The sequence below is a fragment of the Sinocyclocheilus anshuiensis genome, unplaced genomic scaffold, assembly GCF_001515605.1.
Source record: "Sinocyclocheilus anshuiensis isolate Anshui unplaced genomic scaffold, SAMN03320099.WGS_v1.1 scaffold1363, whole genome shotgun sequence".
NCBI lineage: Eukaryota > Metazoa > Chordata > Actinopteri > Cypriniformes > Cyprinidae > Sinocyclocheilus > Sinocyclocheilus anshuiensis.
The window spans coordinates 14,265-28,355 of record NW_015537984.1 but is presented as its reverse complement, the minus strand read 5'-3'; the positions used below and the strand labels follow the sequence as shown (position 1 = coordinate 28,355).

Genomic DNA, 14,091 nt, shown 5'->3' with positions numbered 1-14,091 from the left:
GCTGTCGTGAACATGGAATTTACAGTATAACGAGGATGTCACGTAAAACGCGCAATCTGATGGATGGATAAATCAAAAGTAGATATGATATGTGTCTGTGACTGTTTATGCGCAAAGAGACTGCTATATAAATAATCTGCTTGTTTCTGCATGTCTCTGAGTGGCGCTGTTTTATCTACTGCATACTGAAGTACGCATGATGCTAATGGTGTGTTCAGCGTCTACATAAACATGAACATCAGCAGAGCTGCTCTGAGAGAAAACGTAAATAAACATTTCCTAGTTTTATTTGAGAAAAACCATTGTCAAATACACTCTGAAACTCAAAGGTCCGCTACAACCCGTCAAAATAAAAGTTTAATTTAACTTGATATTAATTATAAATATATTAGCATTGTAATGTACTTCAAAGTAAAAATAACAACAATAATAATATTCTTTATAATAATGAATTTATTTAAACATTATTTTTAAGGAATATTATGTTTGTCCATGTTTTAACTTTGTATACCTCTGTTGTGCAGAACTTTGCCAAAAATAAAAGTTGTAACATTTTAATTTGATAACATTTTAAAACATTAATTAAAATGTTAAAGGGGTTCTATTATGCTTTTTCACTTTTTGAATTTTAGATAGTGTGTAGTGTGTATGTTTGGGCATAAAAAAGATCTTCAAACTTACAAATCTCAAAGTCCACTCCACAGGGAGATATTTCGTTTTAAAAAAAAATCCCTTTTCAAGAACTACAACGAACGGCTTGTTTGGACTACAGCATTTGTTTTCCGGGCTTTGTGATGTCACAAAGCGGCCCATTAGAATATAATAAATCCCGCCTACGGAAATTCGAATGGTTGGGGGGTGGGGAGGGGCAAAAAAGAAGAAGTGCTGCTGTAGCGTCAGGTTTTCGCAAGTTATTACAAATGCACTATGTATGTAATGTATGTAAATATGTATGTTACAATTATGAAAACGTTTTTATAATAAATTGCTGACAGTGACAATGATGACACACACACACACACACACACACACACACACACACACGCGTCATGTTCAATTCAAGCGGCTGTCTAAAACTGTTTATTTGATCACCAAATGGGCAAAAGTTTACTTTAAGAAAGATCAAAAAGCGGCATAGATGAGTCTGACGTTCGGTGTAACAACAGAGCAAACGGAAAAAGAAAGCACGATCTATATTATAGCTTTATATGAAGCACAGATTTTATTAGAGCCACAGAAGGACAAACGTTTCACTGAAAAATGCGAAATTTTCCAGCCCAGGGTGAAGTCTTTATGTACATTATAATGTAATTTAAAGGGGTCTTTAAATTTAAATACATATGCACTTATCTGTACTTAGTAAATGCAGTTATTTTTAAGCGGTTGTTGACATCTTATGTAAAACGTGATTTAAATAAAATAAAAAATAAAAAATAAAAACAATAACATTACCACTCTAATATGTCTTGCAATGTCCGTGCGTGCAGAGGTTCTGCGCGATCCTCTTGTTCAATATTCTCTGGGTCTGAATCCGGCTCAAATTGATGCAATATTGACGCCAACTAAACCAGAGCAGACGTAACTTGTTAGGTGCGTTCGACTTCATGCGGTGCTGCGCAGACCGATCGGTGGCTGACTTGAAGCAGTGCATGCCGGTTAGAAATTTAGCCGACGCCACGTCACTGTCACGTGTGGCATCAAAGTACCGCGATAGCGTTTCGAGAGCAGCCGGCTGACGCAGCGACTGCAGGAGCGCTGATGATGACACAGCTGTTTCACGATTGGCCAGATTCACCGCATGACAACAATGACATGTGTTTCTAACATCTTCAATTCCAATACTGCTCACAAATCTGTATTTTTAGAACAGTAAAAGCTTTTTTACTGTAGTTGCAATGTTATATCACGTTTATCAAAAAAAAAACACTAATAAAAGCATATATACCCCCACTTTATTGGTATTTAAACAGTATATGTTTGTTGAACTTTATTCTTGAACAGATGGCGACGTATTAAGCAGTATATAATCAGTATATGTGACCCTGGAGCACAAAAGCAGTCATAAGTCGCTGGGGTGTTACATATATCTGTTGCTCATGAAAACGTTTCTGAAACGTCTGTGTATTTGACAAATATTGCATGTTATTCACTTCATCTGTGATAGAGTATGCAAACACCACGAGAGCGTCACTACCAGGAGCAGAAAGTGTCCGACTTGACGTCTCCGCGTTCAATTCCGCCCCCGACTGCAAGCGGCTACTCTCGCCGATCGGTCTGCGCAGCGCTGCATGAAGTCGAACACACCTGCTGCTTTGACAAGGGGCGGGGCAGTACTGAAACACCGTCTAAGCTGTTCGCCAATCACAACGCACTGGGACAGCTAACCAATCACATCACATTTCGTTTTTCGGAAGGCGGGCCTTCATCAAAGCCGGAACTAATCGAGCCGTTTGTGCCAGCCTGGGGAGAAAGGTATTGTAATAATGTAAATTATGTGAAAAATAATGCGTTTTTCGAAACACCAAGCATGAGAGCATGTTCTAGTACACCCCCAAAACAAAATCAAGACTTTGTAAAAGAGCATAATAGGACCCCTTCAATTTGTTTTATTTTTATATTATTGTTTATGTATTTGTTGTTGTTGTTGTTTATTTTATAGGATTATTATTATTTGTGTTTTGTTGACTCAAATTAAACAATTATAAAGTTGTTTAATAACTTTATTTTTTTTTATTTATTGTTTATTATTATTTATAGTATTTTGTCTTGCTAAACCTTTGAACAAGAAATGTTTTAATTAGTTGTCGTTTTATTTATTATTATTATTACTATTATTATTATTTTATAGTATAATTTTTATTTATTGTTATTAATATTTTATTTTTATAATATTATTCGTTTTATTTTGCTAAACCTATGAATCAGAAAACATAAGAATATTAGGACTGTTATTATTTGTTTGTTGCAGTTATTTGTTTATTTTATAATATTTTATTTTTGTATTTATTTTATTTTGTTTTGTTTGTACTGGGTACCTTAACACATCAAGTTTTTTCCCCAGTATAATATAACTGGATAATATAGCTCCTATTATACTGGAACATATGTGGCTTTATTAATGGGGCTCTGAGGAACATAGGACAAAAAACTGATAAACACTGATCTAGATTAATGGACAGTGCTTAAACCGTCAGCAAAGGGGCAGCATTTGTCATTTGCATGCCATATGTGCTGTGTTTTGGAAAAAAACACTTAATACTTCAGATACTTTTGTATCATAATATCTTACTCTTTCCATGCCACGGCTGTGTGAGAAGCATGACAGCTGAATGCAGAATACTGGAATAAATTCGATTTTTAAGAAATGGCTTTAAAATAGCATGCATTGCGTTAGCCGTCATGTCTTTGTCATGCAACATGTCTGTGTTTCATGTCATCAGGACTGTAAATGAGTGCTACAAACAGGCGACGGGGCTGGTGGTGTCCAAAATGACATCGGAAAACTGTGAGAGACCGCAGAGGGGACTCCAGCGGATCAGCGCTCATGTGAATGATCTCCTCGCCTGCCCTCTGAGGAGGTATTTAAAGAGTGTGGACAGTCCGTCCTACCAGTGGTACAAGGTAGAGAATGCTTTGTTTATCCCCATATCTGATGAAGTTTGCCTGAGAGGCCTTAAAGCCATTTTAAAAGTGCATTTAAAAATGAAAGTCCTGCTATTATTTACTCCTCCTTAATGGTTTTTCAAATCTATTTTATGATAATTCGTTCTGTTGAACAAAATGCATTTAATCATTTTAGAAACTTTTTTAAATTGCATTAGTTTCCATGACTTCTCCAAGTCTAGAAATCACATTATGCCTTGATTTAAGATTAATGTATCTGAATTGCAAATAAAATTGCCATGCATTTGGATGACACAGTTTTATATTCATATATTTGTCAGTCATGCATAAATGAAACATGTCAGGTTTCTGTAATAGTACTAATAAACTGAATATGTTTTAAATACACAGTGAACAGGTTTATATATTTATCATCAGTAAATTTGTTTCAGTCTCATACATTTTAACTGATAAATAAATTTAATTGTTTTTACAGCGAACAAATTTATGCTGATTCTAAGCAATTTGTATAAAAGCATTTTAAAAATATGATTAAGTAAAATCAAATAGGTCCATATGGTTAATAACAAACAATTCCATGATTTTTTTTTTAGCTGTTTCTTTATGTATGACTGACTAATATGCATCACGTTAAGTTTAGTAGTTTGTTAAAATATTGTAATCCAAATAGATGGAAATTGTATATGCAATTAAAATATGTAAATATTAAATTCAGGCCTAATTTTTTTAGTGTGGGGACCTTGATTCTTAAATAAAAATGGTAGATGTTTAAGGAACAAATTAACCCTACTTTAATTCAGTTCACTAAAATTCACAATAATAAAAAAGGGAAAAGTGGTAAAAACAATAAACCTTAAACATTAATATTTTTCAAACATTACAAACAAGTAAACATTATTTTTAATCATATGACTTTCACAAAGTGAATCTTATTTTGAAAATATATATATATTTTATATATATATAGTTTTTTTTTTTTAGGCTACGCTGCTTTCATAGACGCACGCACACACATTATAGCACACGACAACACAGCACGGAAACTTTTATTAAAAGTTTACTGCTCAAACAGTAAATCATGGTTTCGATTGCCAGCAAAATTCACATGCATAAACTGACAAAAACGTATGCCTTTAATGCAGAATATGTTTCTTCCAATTATAGTGTCTACGAAAAGCATAAATTCAATGTAAATACTCTCAGAGGGTAGTTGAGAAACCGACATGGCAATGTACATTTTGTTTTATTTTGGATCTGTGCACCTTTACTCATTCATTCAGTTTGACCCCTAGATTTCATAGTTGATGTAAACTCTTTATCTTTGTCTCTGTGTCTGCTTTTCTCTCAGAACTGCGAGCTCCTTCGAGAAAATGAGAAATTTGCTCCACATAAAGATATGCTCAACATACACAAAGTACATGTCGATGACGCCGGATTTTACACATGCAAAATGACCTTTCGTTTAGCTGGAGTTATCCGTGAAATGGCCGAAACTATAGAGTGTGAAGTGAATGGTGAGCATTTACTGCACAATGGAAAGATTGTGTGTAGACATAACGACAATCTGCTGAAAATTCATTCACTCTCAGGCCATCCAAGCTGTAGATGAGTTTGTTTCTTCATCAGATTTGGAGAAATGCAGCATTGCATCAGTGTCTCAGCAATGGATGCTCTGCAGTGAATGGGTGCCGTCAGAATGAGAGTCCAAACAGCTGATAAAAACATCACAATAACCCACAAGTAATCCACACCACTCCAGTCCATCAGTTAATGTCTTGAGAAAAGCTGAAACAAATCCATCATTAAGACGTTTTAACTTGCAAACCATTGCTTCCAGCTAAAATATGACTCCATAATCCATAATAATGCTTCCTCCAGTGAAAAAGTGCATCTCCTGTTGTCTCTCTCATCAAAATCCAGCCACATATTTGTTTAGAGCTGTTTGGGCTTGTAAACGGTGCTTGATCTGTGCAGATTTCCCTCCTGATTCAGACCAGAACACTTTTTCACTGGAGGAAGCGTTATTATGGGTTATGGACTCGGATTTTAGCAACGGTTTGAAGTTAAAAACATCTAAATGATGGGTTTGTTTCAGCTTTTGTCTTCTCAAGATGTTAACTGATGGACTGGAGTGCTGTGGATTATCGTGATGTTTTTATCAGCTGTTTTGACTCTCAAGCAAAACGGTGCTTTTAATTACTGGTATATGATTATTTATTTCTTTTTTTAATTCTTGCAGATGAGTATTTAATGAAACCACGAGTGATCGAGCCTGTTAATGAGATCATCAAAGTGGAGAGAGGTGAGCTGCACATTTCTTTTATTTATTCTGTATTACCGTTTATTTCTCTCTGGTTTTTAACCTCTCAGTATATGTGTTCTGTACACATGAAGTTCAGTAACCACATCCTACAAAGAAATGCAACAAAACTGCAGTTTGTACAGTGGTGGCCAAAATGATTAGAACACTAGTATTTTCTCCAGCTGAAAAAATGGTTTGAAGTCAGTTATTTCTATCTTTTGCTGTAGTGTGTCAGTAGGAAATATCAGTTTACATTTCCAAACGTTCATTTTGCCATTAAAAGTAATAATCGAGTGAGATTTTTGTGCTGCACACAGAGATCTGATCTGATCATCATCAGTCTGTCTGGAATGACATGAAGAAACAGAACAAACTGAGACAGACTCAATCCAGAAGAACTGTGGCAGCGTCTCCAAGATGCTTCACATGACTTATGAGAGTACTGCAGACTCACCTGTGTGTGTTTGTTCATAAGGTTCATCCTTCAGGAAGGACTGCATCTTCGAAGTTCAGGGCAAAGGCATTCCCATGGTTGACGTGATCTGGAAAGTCCTGCTGGAGTCTGAAGAGGAGTTAATCTCCCGAAACACGTCGCATCGCATTCATCAGGAACCCATGAAGTGCGTACTGAAGTTAGCTGTGTTTCAGATAAGATAAAGATCGGTTAAGACTTGAATTTGGTCAGTTTTGGTGTGGACAGTCTTGATTTTAGGTTTGAATAAATGATGCTTTGTTGTTTGAAACCATATAGAGACTAGACATGTCATGCATTTATCATGAATAATTTTTTTTTATACGTAAAGTTAGAAAATACTCAAAAAAGATGAAGCACCTTTAATTTGTGAAGTGTTTAATTCACTGGATAATACTAAAATTGCCATTACCACATTATTATTATTATATATTTAAAACTTTTTTTTTTTCAAATAAAAGTATAGCAGTATTGTGATGAATGTCATTATTGTGAATTAATTATCCTTTGTTGTCTGAATCCATATAGATGAGACTTGCATCTATAATTCATACTAAATAGAGAAAATACTCAATAAATTTGAAGCGCTGTATGTTTGCGAAGTATTTCATTCATTGGTTAATACAAAAGAATCCCTTAACACTTGATTATTGAATATAATAAACATTTTAATGGAAAATAACAACTATATTATGATATGTCGTCACTGTGATTATAAGATTTGGATTAATTATCCTTGTTTGAAACCATATTGACTAGATTTGCATCTATACATTTTCTGCTAAGAAGAAAAAAACAAGATGAAGCATCTTTCATTTTTAAAGTATTTCATTCATTGGATAATACAAAAATAACTGTTGCCATATTATTATTTAGAATAGTTATTAATAATTCTACAATATAATATTACAAATAAAAACATTTTAATAGATTGTTTTCCCAGTAAAAATAACTTGTGATATATATCCTTCCTGTGATAAGATTTTATTATAGACTTTGTCATGTAGTTTCTTCATGCATGCATTGAAGAGAGAATAGCTCAGGCAGACACAAAGCACATGTTCATGGATTTTCCCACAGTTTTGGAAGGTGAACATTTCTGTGTAATAGTATATATGCTTATATTGGTGAGTCATATGTTTTTCCTTCAGTTGAAGTGTAACCCGTGTGCTTTCCTCTTAAAGTGAAAGGCAGATGGAGGATGGCTATCGTATAGTGCGAACGCTCTCGCTGTCTGCCGTATCGGAGGAGGATTTCTATTTAAACTTCACCTGTATGGCATCCAGCAGCCGAGGACATCCGACCGCTCAGATCACACTCGTCCCTGCAGGTGCGTTACTACAACACCTAAATAAATACTACTTCAACACACACATCGTTCTCTATTAGCCAATTCAGTCGATAAATATGTGCATTTTTATTGGCTCAAAATCCTGCCACTCATAACTGTACATCAGAGCATTTTCACTTTCAGTGTCGACAGCAAACGACTAGTTGTTGGAAACTTGTCCGCTGGTTAAGGGAGCAGTGGGTGTTTCTCATGCAGTCAGAGCTGCTGAGATTTTCGTGCATGTACAACAAGAGAAAATTTAAAAAAATCTACAAATCCGCACCTTTTTGGTTTTTTATTTTATTACAAAAAATGTATTGGGTTGTCCAAAATTTTAAAGGTTAATTATCATGAAATTATTTAAGTAATCAGTTTTAATTAAAAATGTGTTTTTATTAAACATATTAAATGATTATACGTCTTTTATGTTGATGTCATGGTTCGGGGGACTTAATGTGTTAATATATTTATTGATTGATTTAACTGCATCAATTTGAAATAATTCCAGAAACTTTTTTTTTTAATTTTTATAATTGTGTGTATTCTCAAATTCAGTTTCAAATTGAAGCTTTTTTATGTCAAGAAAGTGTTGTTGTTTTGTTTTTATCAGATGAAAATTACAATGATGATTTAAAATAGAATCCAGGTTCGCTGTGCTTGTCTGTAGAGCTCAACTTGCACAATTTGAATATTTTATATTTACAATCATTTTATAAAATAATTTTTTATTCCTATTTCAAAAAAAAAAAAAAGTAAACTAAATAAGAAATATTACTATTTTAATGTAAAATTAAAAAATCAAGTATTTAAGAAATCATATAATAATTTTATTTTACGGTACCACTGTAAAATTACAATATTAATATTTATGCTGTCTAAATTAAATGTTAATGAATAATTTTAATTTTTGTATTAATTTACAATCCTAATTTATTTGAATATTTAATAACATCTTGAATGCCCCTTAATTTTTATTAACTAATTTATTTACTTTTATTTATTAAAATATTAATGTATTTACTTAACGGTTGATGGCATTATTTTCATGACGGATTTGTTTTATTTAATTCCCTGCATTCTGTGTTTAGAGAGCAACATGTTTTAAAGTTTATATGCATTTCTGTATGTATTTTAAAGATAGGCAAGTGGCAACGACTAGTTAAACGCTGGTTAAAGGTGCTGTATGTAGGATTGACACCGAGTGGTTGAACTAAGTATTGCAGTCCAAATTAAAAATATTGGAGAGGGGTTTTTTTCACCCGGTCCCTCCTCCTCAGACTTGACGCACACGCAGGTTGCCAGATTGACGACACCAGCAACCATCTCTCAAACGCATCTCCAATAGTTATTCTGCTTTTATTATACCGTTGTTGATCATAAAGTTTTTTGGATGGATGTCGAGGCTTTTTAGGATGGGCAGAAAGTTCTATTTCCCGCTCGGACCCCTTTCGTTTGCCAGCTTCCATGACTGAAATTAAATACGCTGTGTTTCCCGCCAACTGGCAACCCGGGGTGCCGAAATACAATTGGGTAAACTGGCAGTGTGTGGGTTTCACAAACCAAAACAGAGACCGACATTCCGGCCCGGAACACACATTTTCAAAGGAGAATAACTGACTGTAGCATTGTTTTTCAGATAAACAAATATGTTAACTTAGCATTTTCTTAAATATCTGCAAACATATTATGTTATTTTTTACGCTTTAGTAGAGTCAAAAACTTACATACAGCACCTTTAAGCGAGCAGTGAGTGTACTCATGCAGTCAGAGCCGCTGAGATTTTCCTGCATGCAAAACAAGAGAAAGCACAGACCATCAACAAATCTGCAACTTCTTTATTTTATTTTATTGCGCAGAATTTATTGGGTTGTGTGAAGTTTATGGGTTAACTATCATTTAAATAATGTAAATAATCACTTTAAATCAATTTTTTTATTGAAAAATAACATTAAATAAATTATACCTCATTTATGTTGATCTAAATAATGATCTGGGGAACTGATGTTAATATATTTATTGATTTGGTTTAACTACATCAATTTTGAATAATGAATATTTGCAGAAAATTATAGGACAGCTGTGAAATGATTTATTTATTTATTTTCACATTTTAATGAATAATTGCAGAAAATTCAGATTATTCGTTTTTTTTATTAATTTACATCCCTAATTTAAATGTTGAATTTATATTGATTTTATGTTAATTCATATTAATTTATATTAATATGACTTTAATATTTAAATTGTAATATTTTTAACGTCTTTTTTAAAATATTTGAATATTTAAATGTTGAAAAAATAACAACCTGAAAGGCCCTTTCTTCATTTTATTAACTAGTTTATATACATTTACTTTTATTTTTTAACAAATTAATGTTTTTTACTAAACATTGTTTTTATAACGGATTAGTCTTTCTAATCTAAATATAAAATTTTTTTTTTTTTTTTATTAATAAAATAATTCCCTGCATACACTGAAAAAAATTATGCAACATTTTTTTAAGGTATAGTGGTTGCAAACAATTTATTTTAGCTACATTTTTAAAAAAAATGTTGAAAGTTAGTCAACTAAATTTGTTTATTTAAATGTAGATAAAATAAATTGATTGCAACCATTACCTTCAAAAAAGTTAGTAAATTCAATTTTTTTTCAGTGACTGTGTTTTCAGAATGACATGTTTGAAAGTTAATATTGCCTGTAAGTGCATCTGAAGATTGGCAAGTGGGAAATAATTTTTCAAGAAGCAAACTAATCTGCTTTCACATGTTCACTAGGAAACATAAATATAATTTATTTCTCCTGTCCCTTCAGATCCGAACATTTTCTTGCTTCTTGGTCTTCTCCTGGGCTCGGTGGCATTGCTCTTCGTGACGGGTGAGCTTCTGTGCACCATATTCAAGGTGGAGCTGGCCTTGTGGGTCAGGACTGTGTTTCCATTCCTCTACAAAACCACAGGTAGTCAATAAACAGGAAATACACTTCCGCACTTTAGCAGCATCGTGCAGTTACTGGGAAATTACGGCGGTTACATAAACTAGAATTAACATCTTTCAGTGCAATCGCAGCGCTGCAGGACATGCTGAAAAATACATAATAATTGCCTTTAATGTATGTATTTTGCATGTTCTGTGCTGTTTGGTTTTTTCTAGATTGTGATGGTAAGCAGTATGATGCATACATCGCCTATCCCAGAGTCCTCGAGGGCTCAAGCGAAAAGGCTGAGATTTTTGCGATGAGCACTTTGCCGCAGGTTTTGGAGGGCCAGTACGGTTATAAGCTGTTCATCCTGGGCCGAGACGGCCTGCCTGGGGAAGGTAAAGCATATGCAACAAAACAAAGCACCGTCATATAAACAGTGTGTTGTGATTTCATATAAGACATCAAATGGTGATCCGACAGCAAACGTAAGCCGAAGTTAATTGGGGGAAAAAAATCTAATTTGTGTAGGGGGGGGGTTCTGATAAAAATTGTGATTTAAAATGTGATTATTAAAAAAAAAGTAAAAAAAAAAAAACATTTTAAATATTAAAAAATAAATGAATTATATAAATAATATATATTACAAATATTTCAGTACTATTTAATATTTCATTGTAAATAAAAAAAATAAGTGTGATTTCTTGATTTCTTAAAGACTTAAGTCTTCATTTCTTCAATTTTAAAAATTAATCAATCAAACTTTTATTCTGTTTGAAATTGGACATCAGATTAAGTTCGAAAACCAATTGTATAGCATATTTAATGTAAAGCTGCACGATTTGGAAAAAAAAAATCTAATTAGGATTTTTTTCTGATATAAATTGGGATTTTAAAATGCAATAAAAAAAAATAAAAAAAAACAGGTTTGTTGTGCTGCACAATTTGGGCCAAAATTGTTTTTCTTTTATATATCAGTATGACTTTAAAAATAGTAATAATGATTTGTATTATTATTACTATTATTGTTAATATTATTATTATTACTAAGAAAATATCAAACAAGAAATAACACTATTAATACCAAATAATACCAAACGTGTGTGTGCGTGTGTGCTTGCGTTTGTGTGTGTGTGCGTGTGTGTCATGTATGTGTGTGTGTGTGTGTGTGTGTGTGTGTGTGTGTGTGTGTTTGCGTGTGTGCTTGCATGTGTATGTACGTGCGTGTGTGTGTGCATTTGTGTGTGTGTATAGAGAGATAGATAGATAGATATGACTATATAATAATAATAATTTATTAAATGTAGTTTTTAACAAAAATATTTCACTGTATAAAATACATAAAAAATATGTATTTATATAGTATTTTTATTTTACAGTACAACTGTATAATTACAATACTAAATATTCAGATCTTAATTTCTTAATTTTCAAACATTCAGTTTTGCTCTATTTGAACATATTACTCTGCCTTAAATCTGTATTGATGTAAATCATGCCTGTGACCCTGGAGCATAAAACCAGTCATAAGTAGCACGGGTATATTTGTAGCAATAGCCAAAAAAAACTGTATGCGCAAAATTATCGATTTTTCTTTTATGCCAAAAATCATTAGGTTATTAAAGGTGCAGTAGGAGATCTTGAAAAATGCTAACTTTAGCCTGATAGCACTGAACGCGAACGTCCCACCCTCCCTGCAATCGCCGTCCAAAGCCACGCCCCCTGAACGCATTTACGCTCACAGACCAGATGACCAGAGGCAACATTACTACAATACATCATGTGTCATTCACCGGTGAGAAAACTTTATAGTACAGTTAGTAAAAGTACTACAATACCAGGAAGGAAGGTCAGGTTGTTGATGTTTGTTCTCGCTCTGCCTGCATAGCTCGGAACAAGCATTTTGATTGGACGAACATTTCTTGGTCCTACACCTTCCACAGAATATATAAATACAGATAAATACATTTAGACCACTTAACTTGATGACTGCTATTGGGATGTGAAGAGACTTTCAACCAGCATAACACAAAATGTTTCTGAAGACAATCACCTATTGCACATTTAAATAAAGATCATGTTCCATGAAGATATTTTGTAAATTTCCTATTGTAAATATATCAAAACTTAATTTTTGATTAGTAATATGCATTGCTAAGAACTTCATTTGGACAACTTTAAAGGCGATTTTCTCAATATTTTGATTTTTTTTGCACCCTCAGATTCCAGATTTTCCAAATATTGTCCTATCATAACAAACCATACGTCAATGGAAAGCTTATACTTTTATTCAGCTTTCAGTTGATGTATAAATGTCAATTTAAAAAAATTTGACCCTTATGACTGGTTTAGTGGTCCATGCTCACAAATTTGTAGTTTCCATCACTGTATTCTTCAGAGCTGTGGTGTTTTCCAGCTGTGGTGGATGTGATGCAGGACGCTCTGAGCTGCTGTCGCAGACTGCTGCTGCTCTACACGGCGTCGTCGCTCTGCAGCCCGGAGGCGCAGGAATGGGCCGAGCAGCAGACGGGTCTGTACCGAGCGCTGGTGGAGAACTCCATGAGGATCGTGCTGCTGGAGCTGGAGGAGATCCGCCAGCCGCTGCGCCTGCCTCACTCCGTGCGCCTCCTCAAGGACAAACAGGGAGCTCTGCAGGCCTGGAAGAGACGGAAGAGGTGGGTCTTCTGGGATGGGAAGTCAGAGGAGCGTGTGACCTCTCTGGAGCCCTCGGCGCACTTCTGGAGGGAGGTGCGCTACCATATGCCTGTCAGAGGCAAAGCTAAACAGAGAAACTTTAGTTTCTAGATGAACACTAAATGTGAGTACTCAGGGTCAAGTTGTAACGTTCCTGGATGAATCATAACAATGCAGTCTTTTTTTGTTGTTGTTGTTTCTGAGGAGAAAAACTAGACAAAACGAGGCCAAAAAAAGATTAATTAATACTTTTATTCATCAAGGATGCATTAAATTGATCAAAAGTGACAGTTAAGACATTTATAATGTGAAAAAATTATTTCTATTTCAAATAAATGCTGTTCTTTTGAACGTTCTATTCATCAAAGAATCCTGAAAAAAAAGTTTCCTCAAACATTTTTGTCAGCACAACTGTTTTCAACATTGATAATAATCAGAAATGGTTCTTGTGCAGCAAATCAGCATATTATATATGATTTCTGAAGGATCATGTGACACTGAAGACTGGAGTAATGATGCTGAAAATTCAGCTTTGCATCACAGAAATAAATTACATTTTACAATATATTCACATAGAAAACAGCTATTTGAAATTGCAATAATATTTCACAATTTTTACCGTTTTTATTTTTGATCAAATAAATGCAGCCTTGGTGAGCAGAAGAGTCATCTTTCAAAAAAAAAAGAAATATTTATAATAATATAATTAATTAATAATATAAATATATAGATAGAGAAAGAGAGAGGGTTTT

General features: G+C 33.7%; 1 protein-coding gene across 2 annotated transcripts in view; it reads left to right on the top strand.

The window, feature by feature from the left end:
- Window positions 1-13,638, top strand: part of LOC107673960 (interleukin-1 receptor type 1-like) — a 25,060-nt gene extending 11,422 nt beyond the window's left edge. For both annotated transcript variants that reach the window (XM_016467823.1, XM_016467816.1), the window contains 8 exons: window positions 3,441-3,621; window positions 4,973-5,138; window positions 5,864-5,926; window positions 6,402-6,546; window positions 7,583-7,728; window positions 10,541-10,684; window positions 10,879-11,043; window positions 13,062-13,638. In XM_016467823.1, the coding sequence (XP_016323309.1) occupies window positions 3,441-3,621; window positions 4,973-5,138; window positions 5,864-5,926; window positions 6,402-6,546; window positions 7,583-7,728; window positions 10,541-10,684; window positions 10,879-11,043; window positions 13,062-13,450 (1,399 nt within the window). In that variant the 3' untranslated portion in view covers window positions 13,451-13,638. The remainder of the gene's footprint in view (window positions 1-3,440; window positions 3,622-4,972; window positions 5,139-5,863; window positions 5,927-6,401; window positions 6,547-7,582; window positions 7,729-10,540; window positions 10,685-10,878; window positions 11,044-13,061) is intronic.
- Window positions 13,639-14,091: the final 453 nt, after the last annotated feature.